General features: G+C 49.4%; 1 protein-coding gene across 2 annotated transcripts; it reads left to right on the plus strand.

Moving 5' to 3' along the window:
* Window positions 1–4,282: 4,282 nt before the first annotated feature.
* Window positions 4,283–18,200, plus strand: RHBDD2 (rhomboid domain containing 2). 2 transcript variants are annotated; one of them, XM_030300538.2, is made up of 4 exons: window positions 4,283–4,532; window positions 6,574–6,981; window positions 14,318–14,468; window positions 17,219–18,200. In XM_030300538.2, exons 1-4 carry the CDS (start codon window positions 4,346–4,348, stop codon window positions 17,574–17,576), a joined length of 1,104 nt encoding a protein of 367 aa, XP_030156398.1. In that variant the 5' UTR covers window positions 4,283–4,345; the 3' UTR covers window positions 17,577–18,200. The 2 variants fall into 2 exon arrangements, with proteins under 2 accessions (XP_030156398.1, XP_030156399.1); XM_030300539.1 differs by lacking the exon at window positions 6,574–6,981 and having other exon boundaries at window positions 4,291–4,532.
* Window positions 18,201–18,954: the final 754 nt, after the last annotated feature.

Consider the following 18,954-nt stretch of genomic DNA (forward strand, 5'->3'; position numbering starts at 1 on the left):
GTTAGCACTGGTCCCAGAGCTGTCTCAGCTGTGCAAAGTGAGGCATCTGGTCCTTGTTTCTCAGCTCCTCAAACAACCTGTTCTTCCCCACCCAAGGACACCAGCTGTGCAGAGGAGGGACTAACAAGTGTGTATGAGCACCCACTATGTCCCAGGATCTACTCCAGGTACCAGGCCATAGAGCAGGTCTCTGCCTTCAGGGACCTCACAGTCTAGTGACAGTGACAGTCAGAGGAGGAAAGATGAGAATAGGCAAGATAGTTTGGGACAGCAGCAAGCACACCAAACAAAGAAGTAACCGGGAGAATCTGGGACCTGGGGAAGGCCCTTCCGAAGGAGCATCCGAGCTGGAGACTTGACGGCTAGCAAGGAAACCACCATACTAGGAGCCAGGAGAAGAACGTTTCAGCAGTGGAAGAGCAGGTGCAAAGGCCCTGAGGTGAGAAAGGCCTTGGCCTCTTTGAAAAACAGAAGGAAAACCAGTGTAGTGAGTGAGGGAATGCATTCATTTCCTGTTGCCGCTATAAGAGGAAATTGCTACATTACTGAATTACTACAAACTCAGGGTCTTAAAAGCAACACAAATGACCACATCACACCCCTTAGGATGGCTACTATCAAAACAAAACAAAACAGACAAAGCAAAACAAAACAAAACACCAAAAAAAACCCCCAGAAAATAGCAAGCATTGACGAGGATGCAGAGAAAGTGGAACCAGCCCCTGCTCTTCGATAGTCCTTAGCTGCATTACTCACGATAGCCACAAGGTGGAAGCAAACCCAAGTGTCCGTCCTCTTGGACGCGGAGAAAACGTAGTATATACAGAGAATGGAATATCATGTACCCTAAAAAAGGAAGGACATTCTAACACCTGCTACAACATGGATGGGCCTCGAGGACATGAGGCTCAGTGAAATAAGCAAATCACAAAACACACACACACTGTATGATTCCACTTCTATGAGGTCCCTGGAGTAGTCAAAATCAAGGAGACAGAAGGTAGAGGGTGGTTATCAGGGGCTGCATGGAGCTGGGGAACGGGGGCTTAGTGCTCCATTGAATACAGACTTTCAGGTCTGGAGACGGAGGGTGGTGAGGGCTGCACAACAGTGTGAATGTTTTTAACACCCTCCAAACTGTCCACTTAAAAATGGCCGAGATGGTAAGGGTTAAGCGTATTTTACCACAATTTTAAGACTGGAGTGAAACCCCACAGATGTATGGTCTTGACAGTTCTGGGGTTCAGAGTTCGAAATGGACTTTACAGGACTAAAAGCAGGGTGTGGGCGGACCTGTGTTCCTTCTGGAGACTCTTGAGGAGAATCAGTTTCCTTGCTTTTTCCAGCTTCTAGAGATTGACTCATTCCTTGGCCAGCAGCCCCTGCCTCAACCTTCAAAGCCCATAGCTTTGACCCCTGCTTCTGTCTCCTTACCCTCTCTTCCTCTTGCCCTCCTGCCTCCTGAAAAGGACCCTCCTGATTCCATGGGCTCAGGATAACCTCGACTCCTAACTTCATCACATCTGCAAACTAGCTTTTGCTGCATGAGATAGCGTATCGATAGGATATGGATATCCGGAGGTTAGGACACAGACACCCTTCTGGCTCCCCCAGGGTATATAAAATGGCAGAAAGATAAGCTGAGAAAGATTCGCAGGGAACAGGACACAGATGCACCTAGGCTCTTATGAGTTGTAGCATAGCAGCAACACCTTCTGATTTACTTTTGTAAAAAACCACCGAGTAGCACTTGCTCATGGATTTGATCTAGAAACTCTGTGTGTGTGTGTGTGTGTGTGTGTGTGTGTGTGTGTGTGTGTGTTTTCTGTCTCCCAGCCTCAAAGTCTGGCACCTGGAGAACCAGACACTCTCCAAGCAGGAAGAGAATGCCTGGTAGGACCGCAAACGGAGGCGTCCCTGGGGAGCACGCTTGAGGCCCGGAAGTCTCTCTGTAGACCAAGGGCAAAGTGGGTAGAACAAAAATGATTCGTAGTCCCTCGGGGCCCCATCCTCAAGGCTGACGAAAGCTCTTCTTGGCTCATGCCAGTTCTCTACCCCCTGAGCTTAAGAGAAGGTCTTGGGCTCTTCTGGAGGCATAATTGGGAGAAAATGAGGAGGAGGCAGAGTCAGAGAGACAGGAGACTGTTGGAGGCTCCCTTGACCGTAAGATATGTGACATCACTACAGCTCTCGTTCTGCCAGGAGACCAAATGCACTTATAGTGGCCCCCCCCCCCCCCGCTAAGTGGTAAATGCATCAACCCTCCATATGTGTTTGTGTTTGTGGAGACTCAGAACCAGAGTATCCAAAGGGATTTTAAAAGCCATCGACTTCTACTTCCAAGTGGATGCTTGAATATCTTCAATATTCTCATCAAGTCACCACATGGCCTCTGCTTGTGAACTACCAGTGACGGGGAGCTCACTACTGATCAAGGCAGTTCATTTCATGGGTGGACAACCCAAACCGTCAGAAAGGGCTTCCTTGTGTCCCGTGGGCTCGCTGCCATTTCCACCTTTCTCTCTCAATCCTTCCCTCTGGAGTGACACAGGATAAACCTACTCCCTCACCTTCAGGAAAAGCCTCCAGATAGTTAAGCCAGTGGTCAGGACCCCTGACGCTTTTCCAGAGAAATCTCTCTGGTTCCTTTAATTGTTCCTTGTCAGATATGATTTGAAGTCCGCCCGCCCCTCCTGCTTCCTTCCTAATCCTGGTCCCTTTGGTTAGACAAGCTCTCATTTCCTACATTCTCTTTCAGGGTGGGCGTCTAGAAGTAAACTCAGAACTCCTAGGGCTGCCTGACTGGCACAGAGGAGCTGGGACCACCACCCCCTTCCTCTTCTCAGGGCCTGGACCTGGTTCTAGCAGCCCAAGTTCCCACACTCCTGATTCATATTCGCTTCGCATATTTCATAAACCTTAATTAATTTTTATGCCCACTGCTGCACCATGAGAAGCATGAGTTAAATATACCCACTGTTCATTTAAATGTGTCCCATTGATGGGGTGCCTGGGTGAGTCGGTCAGTTAAGCGTCTGACTTCGGCTCAGGTCATGATCTCATGGCTTGTGAGTTCGAGCCCCGCGTCGGGCTCTGTACTAACAGCTCAGAGTCTGGAGCCTGCTTCGGATTCTGTGTCTCCCTCTCTCTCTCCGCCTCTCCCCCACTCATGCTTTATCTCACTCTCTCTCTCAAAAATAAACATTTAAAAAAATTTAAATGTGTCCCATTGCTATATGTATGTGTATATATATATGTATATATACACACAAACGCACATATATACATATATATGTATATATAGAAAATCTCTGGAAAATTTACGGTTATATTTTAGTACTGAACACAAAGGACAAAAACAATCTCAGGTTCTCTTCCTGAGGCCCATGGGAACACAGACAGGGCCAGAACTACAGAGCGGGCAGAGTAGGGCCAGAGAATGGACACGAATGTTCAGCACAAAGAGCGAAGCATTGTTTCTTTTTCAGTAGCCCGTGTGGCTTCGAGTCAAATTTAACATACAGGTAGCAGTAGGCGGGATAGGAGGGGGTAATAATGAAAAGGGCAGAAGATTGGAGCTTGGTAAACCAGAGTCAAATCCTTATCCTACCACTTCCTGCTTGTGACCTCGGGCAGGTTGCCTCACCGTCTTGGGCATCTGGAATCAGGGAAACACATTCTAGTTGTCTACCTAAAATAGCTGTACTCTGGAGAAGCCGCTTGTCAGATTTGAAGAGTTGAAATAGACCTGAAGGTTAAGGTGTTTACATTACATTCTAACGCTTCCAACGTCATCTCCTGCCCCTTCCTCTCCAATCCAGCCACTGAAGGCCGCCCCGGCTGTACTCCCAGCCAATTATGGGCCTAGTAGTGGGAGGATCTGAGTTCGAATTCTGTCGGCTACTCAACTGAATTGCTCAGGGCCCTCCTTAGACCTCAGTTTCCTCATCGGTATAATGAGGATAAGCACAGATAAGGCAGGTGCATGTGTGTGCGTTCGTGCGTGTGTGCGTGTGAGCGAAAGAGCTCTGTAAACCGCAAGACACTGTAATCATGAAGTCTCTGGAGACGAGGCGGTGGAATTCAAACCCGCGTCCCCCAATTGGTCCCGGCAGTGCACCTGCGCGGGGCCCCAGGGTTGCACGCCAGAGGGCGCTGCTCCGACTCTCGGCGGCCAGCGCGCGCGGGAGGCTGGCGGCGCGAGCGGATTGGACAGCTCGACGCGGGGCGGGGCCGTGAGGAGGCGGGGCTTCCGGCCACCGCCGCCGCTGTTGCCAGGGGAGACAGCCACAGGGAGGCGGAAGGAGCCCAGGACCAGCCGGCGCCGAGGCGTGGCGCAGGCACGATGGCGGCCATGGTGGTCTCGGAGCCCGGGTCTCGGAGCTGGTCCTTGTGTCCCGAGGTGCCATCCGCCACCTTCTTCACCGCGCTGCTCTCGCTGCTGGTGTCCGGGCCCCGCCTGTTCCTGCTGCAGCCGCCCCTGGCGCCCTCGGGCCTCTCGCTGCGGTCCGAGGCCCTGCGCAACTGGCAAGGTGAGCAAGCAGGGGCGGGGCCGGGCCGCGGGGCCAGCCCTCTTCCTCCCACCGCTCCCGGCGCTCCCAGTGCCCGAGCCGCGGGCTACACCTCCGGCCACTCCATCCGCAGCGTCATTCTCCCCATCCTGAGAACCAGTCCCGTATCCCGCGTCGTTGTCCCTCCAGAGTCCCATCTTCCCATTACTCCATCTGTAGTCCTAACCTACCCGAATTTGTTCCCTACCCTGGCGCCACCGGCCTGGTTAAGGCCCCACACCCATTCGCTAGCAAACCGGCTTCGTTCACCCATTGCTCGCTCTCCGAGGAGAAGGATTGTTTCCTCTCCCTGTCCCGTCGCATACACACCTCCTAACCTCCCCACTGGCAAAAAATGTCTCTCTCGCCTTCATCAGGACACTTAAGCATCCTCTGTGGCCACCCTCTATAAGCGTCCTGGCCTCTTTGGGGTTTAGAATGTCTTCTGCTTACTTGCGTGTATCTTAATCCTGACTCCCTACTCCCAGCTCATGGGAGGGGGGGGAGGCATCTTGTGCCTTGGGAAAGGTGTTTGTTTTCTCTAGGTGATTGAATATAAACATCCGCTCATGAGAGACATTCGTAGTCTTTGTCTCTTCCCCGTTCTTTTCTGGGGAGGAAAATGGGAAATTTGTATAGCTTTTGTTGTTTTGCAAAGCACACACTCATGAGCTTTAATCTCCATCCTGTGACGTAGGCTTTATTATTGCCCATTATTTAGGTGAAACAGGCGTCAGTAGGGAACCGCAGAGCTATTAAGTCTTGCAATTGAGACAGGAACACGGGTATTTTATTGTATGATGTTTGGGAACTGGAGCCTTGGGGGTGTATTATGATACCCAAATCATATAGAGTAACTTCTAGAATCTTCACATTTATACTTGGAATTTCAGTTTATACTTGGAATGGTTTCAACAAATCATAAAGTACTCATCAGATCATGAAATTTTATAGAGATGGCCTGAGGTATATGGTTGCCTCCCTGTTCAAATCAAAAACTGTTCCCCACCACCACCCTGGATACACAGAGCGCATCCTCAGAGATATTTAAGAGGTCAGTGTAAACCAAGCTCCCCCTTTTTCCCTTTAGCTCACAGCTTCTCTGAGTGTGGGGTTCATGGGCATGTGAGTATCTGACAGATAAGAGACCTTTGAAGTCCTCAGATGTAATGCTATCATTTTAAATGAAGAAACCGAAGCTCGCAGGGCCCATGACTTGACTGAGCTTCCGCCAGCCTGGACATGACCGAGCCAAGATTCCACTTCAAGCCTTTAGGCCTCCAAGGTTCAGTATTACTACTACCTCACCAGTCCCCTCCTTCACTTTAGTGTTTTGGCCTGGGGGGACATGAAAGTACATAAGAAGTGACTGCTTTTAGAAAAATAGGAGTAGTATTCTTTGCTGTCTTACTGCCATAAAGCATTGCTCTACCTGTAAGGTTGGGTATGCACTTTGAAGAAAGATGTCTGAGTTCTATATTTTATTAGTGATAGTTTTATAATCGTTGCAGGTGCAAAATAATTCATGGTCCCTTTTTTCTTCTCTGAACAGCCACTATGGAAGGAGAGGTCAGGATTACAGCCGAGGAGACTGGCACACAGAGTGTTAAGTGATACCCACTCAATCCACCCTGAAGCTGTTACAATTAATTAACCCTCAAACTGCCCGGTGAGATAGGTCAGTATTAAAACCTAAAATAAAAAACTAAAAAGGATTATGAAGCACGTTAACAAATTCCAAGACCATCCCATGCTAAAAAGTGTCATTTTTTTTTCCCCCCACTTGGAAGCCAGTCACAGACTTGCTCCAGGTCTGGGGAAGAGCAAGGGCTGGATGTCACACTTCTGCTTTGAGCCTTGGGTCCTTCAGTGCTGTCTCCCACTGCCTTTCATGGCTCCTGGCTGATTTGCTCTGGTGCTGACAGCCTGCCACTCCCCCTTCCCGAGGTGGGTTGTAGCCTGGCTTTCCCTCTGGTAGTGCCCCTCGCGGTCAAGCCTCTAACCCTGCCTGTCCCCTCTGCAGTTTACAGGCTGGTGACGTACATCTTTGTCTACGAGAATCCAATCTCCCTGCTCTGCGGTGCTATCATCATCTGGCGCTTTGCTGGCAATTTCGAGAGAACCGTGGGCACCGTCCGCCATTGCTTCTTCACCGTGATCTTCGCCATCTTCTCTGCTATCATCTTCCTGTCGTTTGAAGCCGTGTCATCGCTTTCGAAGCTGGGGGAGGTGGAGGATGCCAGAGGCTTCACCCCCGTGGCTTTTGCCATGCTGGGCGTCAACTCTGTCCGCTCTCGGATGAGGAGGGCCCTGGTCTTCGGCATGGTTGTGCCCTCGATGCTGGTGCCGTGGCTCCTGCTCTGTGCCTCCTGGCTCATTCCCCAGACCTCCTTCCTCAGTAATGTCTGCGGACTTGGGATTGGGCTGACATGTATCCTTCGTGGAAGGGAACTGTAGGGTGGTGACGTGGCAAGCGGTGAACCACGGTGGAGGGTCTGGGCAGAGGGCGGAGGTAGAGCCGTGGGCTCAGGTGTAGGTAATCCAGGTTTGAACTTCAGCTTTGAAACCCATGTGGTCTTGGGCTGGTCACTTCCCTTCTCTGGACCAGAATTTTGCCGCCTGGAAAGTGTCAACATAGCTAGCTTTCTTTTCATGCCAGCGTAGCACTGCTGAAATAGTGAATATTAGTGAAATATTCTGACTTGAGGTTTTTTTCTTCCTTGTAAATGGAGGCATAAACCCTACGTTTGGCTAGTTATGACGTGAGTTTTCATGGGAAGAATCTGAGATACCCATGAGCTGGAGATGTTCCATGAAAGGAATAGGAAGTAGGTTTGTTTGGGTTGGGTTGGGTTTAGTCTTTTTGTCAGAAGAAACAATGTTTAAAATTTATTTTTAATGTTCATTTTTGAGAGGGAGAGAGCTCTTTCTGCATGCATGTAGGGGAGGGGCAGAGAGAAAGACATACACACACACACAACACACACACACACACACACACACACACACACACACAGAATCCAAAGCAGGCTCCAGGCTCCAAGCTGTCAGCACAGAGTTTGACACGGGGCTCGAACTCGTGAACCGTGAGATCATGACCTGAGCCGAAGTCGGACGCTTAACTGACTGAGCCATCCAGGCGCCCCCAGTAGAAAATTTTTTAAAGACAGGCAGGGTCCTATGGGTGGTTAAAAACTTAGGATAAGCCTTACAACCCTTGTATAAATATTCTGGCCATTGCAGGGGTGGGTGGGGGGGGCATTCTAAAATACAATGTGGGTTACCTTTCTTTATTATTTAAAAAAACATTTTTTGGGGCGCCTGGGTGGCTCGGTCGGTTAAGCATCCGACTTCGGCTCAGGTCATGATCTCGCGGTCCGTGAGTTCGAGCCCCGCGTCGGGCTCTGCTGGCAGCTCAGAGCCTGGAGCCTGTTTCAGATTCTGTGTCTCCCTCTCTCTGACCCTCCCCTGTTCATGCTCTGTCTCTCTCTGTCTCAAAAATAAACAAACGTTAAAAAAAAATAAACAAAACAAAACAAAACATTTTTTTAAGTGATCTGTATGCCCAACATGAGGCTTGAACTCACAGTCCCGAGATCAAGAGTCTCATGCTCTACTAGCTGAGGCGCCAGGTGCCTCCAGGGGGTTACTTTCTTCAACATTAGAAATGGTTAGTGTTGGAGGTTGAATAAGGTACATTCTTAAAATATTTTTCTTTTCTTTCAGTTTATTTATTTTAAGAGCAAGAGAGTGCTTGAGCAGGGGAGGGACAGAGAGAGAGGGAGAGAGAATCCCAAGCAGCACAGAGCCTGACACGGGGCTCAAACTCATGAACCATGAGATCATGACCTGAGCCAAAATCAAGGGTGGTTTGCTTAACCCTCTAAGCCACCCAGGCACCCTCTAAAATCTCTTTCAAAGCGTGATTCTATAAGCTATTAGGGTAGGTAAATATACATTGATCACATAGTTCTTATTTATCTTATTTTAAAATTTTAATTCATTTATTTTGAACCTTTTTTAATGAAAAAAAATTTTTAATGTTTATTTATTTTTGAGAGAGAGAGAGAACGCAAGCAGGGGAGGGGCAGAGAGAGAGGGAGACACAGGATCCAAAGCAGGCTCCAGGCTCTAAGCTGTCAGCACAGAGCCTGACATGGGGCTCGAACCCATGAACCATGAGATATGACCCGAGCTGAAGTCGGAGGTTTAACCAACTGAGCTACCAGGCGCCCCAAACCTTTTTTTCTAACATGAAAATTTAAAGCTATAAACTCTTCTGTAAGCACTACTTTAGCTGCATCCCACGAATTTTGATGTCTTTTCGTTTTTAATGGGTTAAAAGTATTTTCTAATTTTCCTTGGGATTTTTTCGTAGACCCAAGGGTTATTTACAAGTGAGTTGCTTAATTTCTACATTTTTGGTGCTTTTTCACATTTCTTTTTGTTGATGATTTCTAATTTCCTTTCGAAAGGTCAGAGCACGTTCTTTTGCAGATTGTAGTCCTTTTAAATTATTTTCTGGCTCAGCATTTGATATATCTTGGTGAACGTTCTGTGTGTAAGAATGTGCATTCTGCGGTTGGTGGGTGTAGTGTTCCATTTATGTCCGTTAGGTCAAGGTGTTGATCTTCTAGCCTTCTATACACTTGCACTTGTTCTGTCGGTTACTGAAAGGGGACTGTTGAAATCTCCAACTAAAGTTGTGGATTTATCTATTTTTTCCTTGGAATTCTTGTCAGTTTTTGCTTCAAGTGTATCGAAGGTCTTATTGGATGCATACATATCTAGGATTGTTATGTCATCTTGATGAATTCACCCTTTATCATTGTGAAATGGACGATTTTAGTCTCTGGTAATATTCTTTGTTCCAGAGTCTTTGTTAGCTGATATTACTATGTAATTCTACCTTTCTTTCTTAAAATTAGGACTTATAGGGTATATATATTTCCATCTTTATAGATCTTTTTTAATGTTTATGTATTTTCAAGAAAGAGAGCAAGAGCACGAGTGGGGGAGGGGCAAAGAGCGAGGGAGACAGGATCTGAAGTGAGCTCCACACTGTCAGTGCAGAGCCAGTGTGGGACTCGAACTCACGACCTGAACCAAAACCAAAAGTTGGACATTTCACTGACTGAGCCACCCAGGCACCCCTCCATCTTTATAGTTTTAATATGTTTGTGTCTTTAATTTTTTTTTTTAATGTTTATTTACCTATTTTAGGAAATAGAGATAATGAGCGGGAGGGGGGAGTAGAGAGAGAGGGAGACAGAGAATCTCAAGCAGGCTCCACGCTGTCAGCACAGAGCCCAACGCGGGGCTCAAACCCACACACCGTGACATCATGACCTGAGCCAAAACCAAGAGTTGGGCGCTTAACCAACTGAGCCACCCAGGTGCCCCTGTGTCTTTAAATTTAACACATATTTCTTGGGGTGCCTGGGTGGCTCAGTTGGTTAAGCACCCAACTGTTTAAAACAAACTCTTTTTTTTAAGTTTATTTGTTTTGAGAGAGACAGTGCAAGCAGGAGAGGAGCAAAGAAAGAGGAAGACAGAATCCCAAGCAGGCTCTGTATTGTCAGCACAGAGCCCATGCAGTGCTCAAACTCAACCAACTGTGAGATCATGACCTGAGCTGAAATCAAGAGTTGGACGCTTGACTGACTGAGCCATCCAGGTGCCCCATATACCCAACTCTTGATTTTGATTCAGGTTATGATCTCATGTTGCTCATGGTTCATGGGATCCAGCCCCATGTTGGGCTCTGTGCTGATAGCACAGAGACTGCTTGGGAGTCTCTCTTTCTCTCTCTCTCTCTCTCGCTCTCTCTCTCTCTCTCTCTCCCCCCACCCCTCATGCTCTCTTTCAAAATAAATAAACATTAAAAAAATAAAAACAAAACATGTTTCTTGTAGATAGCATATAGTTGGTTCTCCAGTCTATCTCTGCCTTTTAAATGGTACATTTAGCTCATGTGCATTTAGTATAATTATTGATATGGTTGGGGCTAAGTCTGCCTGCTTGCTTTTTGTTTTTTCTTTGTCCCAAATGTTCTTCGTGCCTTTTTTCCCCTCTTTTCCTGACTTCAACAGAATATTTTTTTTGGTATCTCATATTTAAAGATAGACTCTTATGGGTTTGCTGTGTTTGCTATTAACTGTACCTCTTCGTCTTATTTTTTAGTGGTTGCTGTAGAGTTTACAATATACATTTTTAATTTATCACAGACTACTTACAGATTATATACCACGTTGTATGTAACTGAAGAATCTCACAGAATTGTGTTTCTGTTTTCCTTCTTTTCATTCTTTGTGTTGTTATTGTCCTACATTTTATTTCTACTGTTGTCATACGTGTTATAAACTTCACAATACATTGCTATTACTTTAAAAAAAATTTTTTTAAGATGTGCATTTTTTTTTTTTTTAATTTTTTTTTCAACGTTTTTTATTTTTGGGACAGAGAGAGACACAGCATGAACGGGGGAGGGGCAGAGAGAGAGGGAGACACAGAATCGGAAACAGGCTCCAGGCTCCGAGCCATCAGCCCAGAGCCTGACGCGGGGCTCGAACTCACCGACCGCGAGATCGTGACCTGGCTGAAGTCGGACGTTTAACCGACTGCGCCACCCAGGCGCCCCAGAAGATGTGCATTTTTTAATGCTTATTTATTTTTGAGAGAGATAGAGTGCAAGCAGGGGAGGGGCAGAGAGAGAGGGAGACACAGAATCTGAAGCAGCCTCCAGCTCTGAGCTGTCAACACAGAGCCCAACGCACGTCTTGAACTCATGAACCATGAGATCATGACCTGAGCTAAAGTTGGACGCTTAACCAACTGAGCCACCCAGATACCCCTACATTGCTATTACTTTTGTTACAAACAGTCATATATTTTTTAATTTAAAAAAGCAGCGTTTACCCACATACTTGCCATTTCTGATTCTCTTCATTCTTTTGTGTGGATCCAAGTTTCCATCTGGTATCATTTTTCTTTTGCCTGAAGAACCTCCCTTCATACCCGTACCCCCCAGTAGGTACACTGGTGACAAATTCTCTCAGCTTTCAGTGCTCTGAAAATGCCTTTATTTCACCACATACAGAATTCTGGCCTTCTCTGATCTTCTTTCACTTTTAAAGATGTCATTGCATTAGTCCTGGCTTATATTCTTTTATCATGAGGAGGCAGTAATCATTTTTATTGTTTTCCCTATATAATTCGTTGTTTTCCTCTGGCTTCTTTCACAATTTTTTATCATTGGTTTTCAGCTGTTTAATTATCATGTACCTTTGGAGTGATTTTCTTTGTTTTCCTCGCTTGTAGTTGGTCATTGGATCTTGGATCTGTGAGTTTACAGTTTTCATACAAGTCTAAAAAAAATTATCCTCATTATGTCTCCGAGTATTTTTTTCTCTTCTACTTTCCCCCCACTTCTTCCAGGGTGCCAATTAAACATATGTTAGACTACTTAGTATTGTTCAGTGGGTCCCTGAGGCTCTGTTTATTTTGTATTTTTTTTTTTAGCTTTCTTCCCCCTCTCCATTTCAGTTTGGATAATTTCTATTCCATTGCCTTCCAGCTGGGTGATCTCTTTTTCTTCAGTGTGTGCCCAGCTGTTAAACCCATCTGCTTGGGTTTTTTTCCCCCTCATGTTGTATATTTCAGCTCAGGAGGTTCTTTTATATATATATATATATATATATATATATAGTTTTCATTTCCATATTGGGATTCTTCATCTGTTCCTTCATTGTGTTTTCCTTTAAACCTTTCATATACTTCCATATAGTAGCTGTTTGTAAAATAGCTATTTATAGTAGCTATTTTAAAACATTTTGTCTGTTAACACCATCATGTCTGTCATTTCTGAATCTGTTTTTGACAGATTTTCCTGCTGATAATGGACCCACTTTCTTGCTTCTTCACGCGTCTCGTAATCTTTTAGTTTACACTAGACACTGCGAATGCTGTGGTATCTGGGGCCGAGTTGTGGTTTTTTTTCTTTTTTTTAACAAGTGTTGATTTTTTTCCTGATAGGCAGTTCATTTATTTGGCAAGGCATTACCTTTTAGGAAGTCTCGTCTGAATGCCCTGGTGTCAGCGAGGTCTCTTTCCCCTGTGTGGTTAGAACTTGAGCATGTCCCTGCCCCCTGTGAGCTCCCCGTTGTTAAGCGAACAGCTCCCGGGTAGTTGTTCCCTCAGTAGCTCAGTAGCTGTTCTTTGCCTGGCTTGAGGCGTCTTGGCCTGTGGGTGTGCACATGGGCATTCAGCTAAAGATTCGGGGAACCCCATGCATGTTTCTGGAGCTCCTTCCCAGAGCACCTCCCTTCTCTCCATTACTCTGATCTGGAAATCCCAGGCCCTTTTTCCTCTCTGAATTCTTTATCTATCTCTTCAATGCAGAAAAAAAAAAAAAAAAAAAAATGCTCTTCTCTGCTTGGATTCCCCTTCGGATGCTGTAGTTTGGAAAGTGCCTCCAGGCTGAAAGCCAGTTCCATCTTGAGGCTCACTTAATTGTTTCCCTTTTTGTAGGTATCACAGTCTGGCAGTGTTTGCCGCTCAAAGTCTGACGGCAAGTGTGTAAAATGTTGTATCCTGGCTACAGTTATCTATGGTGGGAGGACCAGCCTGGCATTGGGACTTCAGCAGAGTCAGAGGCAGAACAGACCTTTGAGGTCATTCTGAAGTCATCAGCCGCGACAACTTTGAACTCCTTCACAGCATCGGTTAATGCTGGAACTCAGCATTTGGAGATGTACTCCTCCCTGAAAGAATTTAGTAACACGCAGGGGGCATTTTTGGTTGTCACAAAGACTAAGTGCTACTGCCCCTTAGTCGCCGGTGGCCGGAGCTGCCGAGGGAAACAGTCGAGCCCCACAAAGAACTGTCTTGCTCACGTTCCGGCGAGGAGCGCTCTTCCAGCGAGTGGGGAGGAACATTCTCGGTGCTTCCTTACAGCCTTCCCTCCATCCCCACCCTCTCCCAGCTACTGCTGCTCCCCACTTAGGGTTCAGCATGCATGTCCCTTCCTAGAGAAGGTCATCTTGATCTCCCTAGACTAGCTTAGGGTCCCCGGCCTGGTCTTCCGGATAATCCCTTTCTTATCCCTACTGACCCTACCCTAGTGACTTGCGCCTTGCCTGGCACTCCTCATTTCTTAGTTCCTGGAAGTAACAGATGTTCAGTAAACATTTGCCAAAAAGATGGATGGGTGGACAGACGGACAAAAGCTGAATCTTTATGACTGCCTAGGCAGTGGTGGGTTGACACGGGCCAGACGGCCAGAGTGCCATCACACCACTTGTTTGGGGCGGTGACAGTGTGGGGGAAATTGCTGCCGAAGAGGCCCACGTGAAGCTCACTTGGTCACGTTGAGGCAAGGTGCCTTCTGTTTGGGGACAAAGTACAAGATGTCAGTCCTCCCAGAGGGTGCTGGGACAGCCTCCTGCCTCATCCCACTGCAGGCACAGAGGCGTGTGCCAGCTTGACGGGTTGCAGGAATGACAGGGCTCAAGGGATGGGCTGGGTGAGGTGTCGGCACCGATCGGCCCCCCCCCCCACCCCCACCTGCCTCCCCCGACGGTTGGTTCGTGTTCCCTCTGAGGTGCAGGGAATAGAAACTCAACTCTTGGTTTCCCCGGAGCTCAGGCTGGTGGCAGAATGAGCGCTAATCCCCCTGCAGAATAAACGTGGGAACCTGTACTCTGTGAGGCGTGTCCGGCCCGCCTCCCTCGAGCTGCCTCCAATTTCACTTAATATGTCGACCTCAGATGGCCTCACCTACTGCTACCCCATCGACCTCTCAGAGCGAGTAGCCCTGAAGCTCGACCAGAAGTTCCCCTTCAGCCTGATGAGGAGGATTTCGGTGTTCAAGTACATCTCGGGCTCTTCAGCCGAAAGAAGGGCAGCCCACAGCCGGAAGTAAGTTACAGAATTCTTGGAGCTTATTCTTGAAGCAATTCCAGGGCTTGTAGAGAGAGTGTGGCTGGCTCAGTACCATGGGAGAAAGGACCAGGGTGTGGGCAGGTCCGGGCCCAGAACTCGCATGCACAAATGTCGTCCGAGCACTCGGGACTCTGGCCAGCCGGAATGGGAAAAGCCTTCATACGTCATTCTGACTGACTTGTGACAGACTGTGGGAGGGAGTGGCCCCATCTAGCGTTGTCACCAGCCCTCCGTGCCTACGAGCACCCTGCACAGGTCCAGCCGGGCCCTGGCAGGGAGCCCTGGTAAGAAGCAGACCGTCCACACACAGCTGACGAGGTGGCTTGGACGTGAAACAGCACAGGGCCTGAGAGGCAGAGTTTTCTTGGCCGCCCGGCAGCAGGTGAGGTTTCCAGTCTTCTGGTCCAGGCTCACTCCACGGAAGGTGCCAGGCAAGCCGCCCAGGCCCATGTAGTCTCACTCCTTCCTACCAGAGAAGAGGACCAAGGAGTTCGAGAGTCTTTCTCTAGGTGTCAGGGGGATAGGAGAGCCCAGTCTCGAACTAAGGTCGCTTCTTCCGGGCCCAATTCACCCCCTTTCCACTGTTCCCCACTTCTGGCCTGTGGCTGCCTCCATACTTAGACTTTACCACGTAGGAAGTTTTCTTTCCTTCAGTGGCCTCCCCAAAGGAAACGACTCACTGTGAAGTTCAGATGCTTTGCCAACGGCCCTTTTCTACCTTCAACCAGCTATGGAATAGATTCTGCGCTCTGGGCCGACCTAGATGCAGGGTTTCGGTTGACTTGGAAGCTGCTCTTTGTAGCTGATTTCAGGAGGTGGATGCCCCTGGCCTTCACCAGCTCAGGGCCCTTTGACCATTTCCTAAAAAAAGGGGACATTGGCAGGGGAGGGCACTGCTGGGGAGTACTGGGAAAACTAGAAATGCGCACGCACCCAGTTTGCTTCAGGCAGGTGATCCCTGGGGTCTAAATGTGGGGGAGAGTGTTGAAATTTAGGTGTATTGTGCCTTGTAGGCTTTTCATTGTTCTCATAAACTCGAGAGGGGACTTAAGGGGCCTTTGGGTGCAGACTTGCACCCTGTGAGGGAACCCTCCTTTCACACAGCTGAGGGCGGTCACCTGGCATGAACTTACACCCCCCTCCCGTCTGGGAGCTCATCATGAATGAGAAAGTTCTCCCATCTGAAGCGCAGCTGCCTCTCTGTAACTGGGACACTTGGGTGGTACATCTGATTCTGTTTCATCATGGCAGACAGATCCGGGTCAGGGAGGTGATGATCCCCCAGTTCTTTCCGCGTTCCTCACATGGCATGGCATACGGTTCCTCGTCATCCTGGCCTGGTACAGGCACCCGGGACAGAAAGTGATGTTTCAGATGGCCTGACGGGGACACTGGCATGACAACATGTGTGTTTGTCTTGGCAGTTACGCGGTCTGGACAACTTTGCGTCCTTGGAGGCTCTTGCAGAACTTCTGGTGGCCCAAATCCCCTGTTCTTTTTTTTTTTTTTTTTTTAACGTTTTATTTATTTTTGAGACAGTGAGAGAGCATGAACAGGGGAGGGTCAGAGAGAGGGAGACACAGAATCTGAAACAGGCTCCAGGCTCTGAGCTGTCAGCGCAGGGCCCGACACGGGGCTCGAACTCACGGACCGTGAGATCATGACCTGAGCTGAAGTCGGCCGCCTAACCGACTGAGCCACCCAGGCGCCCCCCAAATCCTCTATATTCTTAAGAATCCCAGAAGTGCCATTAAGTGCTTTGTTCCTGTACTTAAACAGCTGGTTTGTAAAATCAGGTTCTTTTTTAAAATTTTTTTGATGTTTATTTTTGAGAGAGAGAGAGTGTGTGCAAGCAGTGCAGGAGCAGAGAGGGAGACAGACAGAATCGGAAGCAGGCTCTAGGCCCCGAGCCGTCAGCACAGAGTCTGATGCAAGGCTCGAACTTATAAACCATGAGATCATGACCTGAGCCAAAGTCACATACTTAACTGACTGAGCCATCCAGGCACCCCATAAAATCAAGTTCTAACTGAAATATCTACAGATTCAGTGCAATCATCCACCACAAACATCAGTGGTATTGGCAGTCATTGTCCATATTGGGAACTGCGCCGAAGTTCAGGCTGTGTCTCCATTCGTGGTCCCAGCCACATGGTCTGTGGTGGGGTCTTTAATCTCTGCATGGGCAGCTCCAGACATCTGGCTCGATGGTTCCTGCCGGCCGGGACTTTGAGCTATGAGTCTTCATTCCTGAAGCCACAGGTAGAAAACCTCACAGCAGACAGGGCCTGGGCCCAAGCCCCGTGTTACCCATGAGAGCCCTCCTGCCCTTCCTCCCTTAGAGGTTGGTCTATTCTCTTTGGGTGCAATTGCTAAGCCGGCCACAGGCACACTGACGGCCGTGATCTGGTCCCACCTTCATCTCATCTGGGTGGCAAAGTCTGTGAGGCGGTTCCACCTCAGGTGGCCTTAGGAGCTCAGCGTCCCTTCATCCTACAGGCTCACTGCAGGCCTGTGAATGGGCGCTTCCCTCTCAGGGCATTTCCTGACCGGCTGAGGTTAACCTTCCTCCCCACTTGGTGCTCAGAGCTAGTTATAGAAAATGGCCAAAGCATGTTGTCCTATAAAGTGGTACGGTGATCCCAAGCTTTTCTCATGTACGATGACAGCTGGGGGGCTTTGGCATCACCATGGGAATGACCGTTTTCTCTCTTGTTCCTTTCCAGGCTGAACCCTGTGCCCGGCTCCTACCCCACGCAGAGTGGCCACCCTCACCTGTCCCCGAGCCACCCTGTCGCCCAGATGCAGCATGCCAGTGGCCAGAAACTAGCCCCCTGGCCAGCCTGCGCTCCCGGGCACATGCCCAGCCTGCCTCCATACCAGCCGGCCTCCGGCCTGTGTTACGTACAGAACCATTTTGGCACAACCCCTAACTCCTCCGGTGTCTACCCGGCTACCGCGGGTGCCTCCCTGGGGGTCCAGCCCCCCACCCCTCTCAACTGCCCTGGCACTGTGTATTCTGGGGCCCTGGCCGCTCCAGCGGCTGCGGGCTCCAAGGAGTGCTCAAGGGTCCTGATCCCCTGATAGGGAATCTCTAGGGAAGTTCTCTCCCATCTTGGCTTTCTGAAGAAGGTCCTCTCCGAGCTGAGCTAAGATTTTCTTGACAAAAAATTATTTATCAAACACCTCTATGTGCCAGGCTCTGTGTCGAGTATTTTGATATATATCCTATTTCAACCCTGTTCATCCTCACGACAACTTTGTGAAGTGCGATTTAGCGTCACCAGTTTACAGACCTGGAGGGCCAGACGCTCTGCAGTCACATGAAGTCACGTAGTTTTCGTAGTGGCACATCCGGGCTTCCGGGCTCCGGGGCCCCTCCCACCTGCCGCCCTGCCTCCCAGAGAAGGCCTGGGAGGTGAGGGTCGGCAGCGACTGCCAGCAGCCAATCCTAACTCTGCGTTTCCTCCCCTTGTGTGTGGTGCTCTTGGTTCCAGTGCCCGCTTGTCTGTGTCTACTCTTCGGGAGCTCCCAGCTGCCCTGCCGGGCAGTCCCCGGGCCCGTGTAGTATTTCTCCCCTACAGTGGCCCAGCCCCCGCCCCGGCCTTGTTGCCCCAGGGCGGTGAGGTGGGCCGCGTGAGCCACAGCAGCATGCTGATGGATCCATGGTGTTGATTACCTTTGTATAAAGAAACAGCCTCCAACCTGCCTGTGGTGTGTGGTCTCTTCGTGGTCTGGCCGGGGCCGGAGAGAGCAGAGCTGGGCAGCGGAGGAGGGGGGTGTGACGGCGAAGAGGAGAGGTGGATCTGGGTTGAGCGGGGCAGACGACCTACACGCGGTGGGGACCCGACGTGGCCGGGGTGTGGGGAGCGGGGGAGGGGCAGCGAAGGTGGTGGGGTAGCCGGAGGCGGAATCGGGCAGCTCGGACAACCCGGAGCTTGGCAATGGCAGGAAGCAGCTGCAGGCTGGGACCAACAAGGAGGGCTGCCTGGCAGGACCTCCTCCGAGGGGTGAGGCGGGCACTGGCTGCACCGGCATCCGAAGCCAGAAGCCTGAGAAGAGGCCAGCTCCCCTGCCCATTGTCTCACGTACCGTCAGGGCTTCCCACGGACTAGATTAGCCAGAACCCACCGGCGAGCAAGCCCAGGAAATGGAGTTTGCAGGGGTCAGTCCCTCTCATGGAAGGCAGGACAAGGACAGGGCTGTGCCTGAGCCCGGAGGCGCCTGCCCAACCTGAGGGCCGTGGCTTCTGATCCGTCGGCTGGAGCTCCTCCCGGTGGTCAAGAAAGCACGCCAACTGGCAGGCGTGTTCATAGATTTTACAACGCGTGACCTTCATTTATTCCAGGAGCTGAATGCCCTGCTCTGTGCTGGCTTTTTAATAGGTCCTGCGTATGAGAAGTGGATAAGGCACACCCACAAGTCCACCCAGTCCTGGGGGCCGGGCAGTGACAGGCACACG

Source organism: Lynx canadensis, chromosome E3, assembly GCF_007474595.2.
Source record: "Lynx canadensis isolate LIC74 chromosome E3, mLynCan4.pri.v2, whole genome shotgun sequence".
NCBI lineage: Eukaryota > Metazoa > Chordata > Mammalia > Carnivora > Felidae > Lynx > Lynx canadensis.

Coding starts and splice junctions, on each gene's coding strand:
- RHBDD2 (XM_030300538.2), top strand. CDS start 4,346: ATGGCGGCCATGGTGGTCTCGGAGCCCGGGTCTCGGAGCTGGTCCTTG. Junction 4,533..6,573: donor GGCCCTGCGCAACTGGCAAG/GTGAGCAAGCAG, acceptor TCCCCTCTGCAG/TTTACAGGCTGGTGACGTAC. Junction 6,982..14,317: donor ACTTGGGATTGGGCTGACAT/GTATCCTTCGTG, acceptor TGTCGACCTCAG/ATGGCCTCACCTACTGCTAC.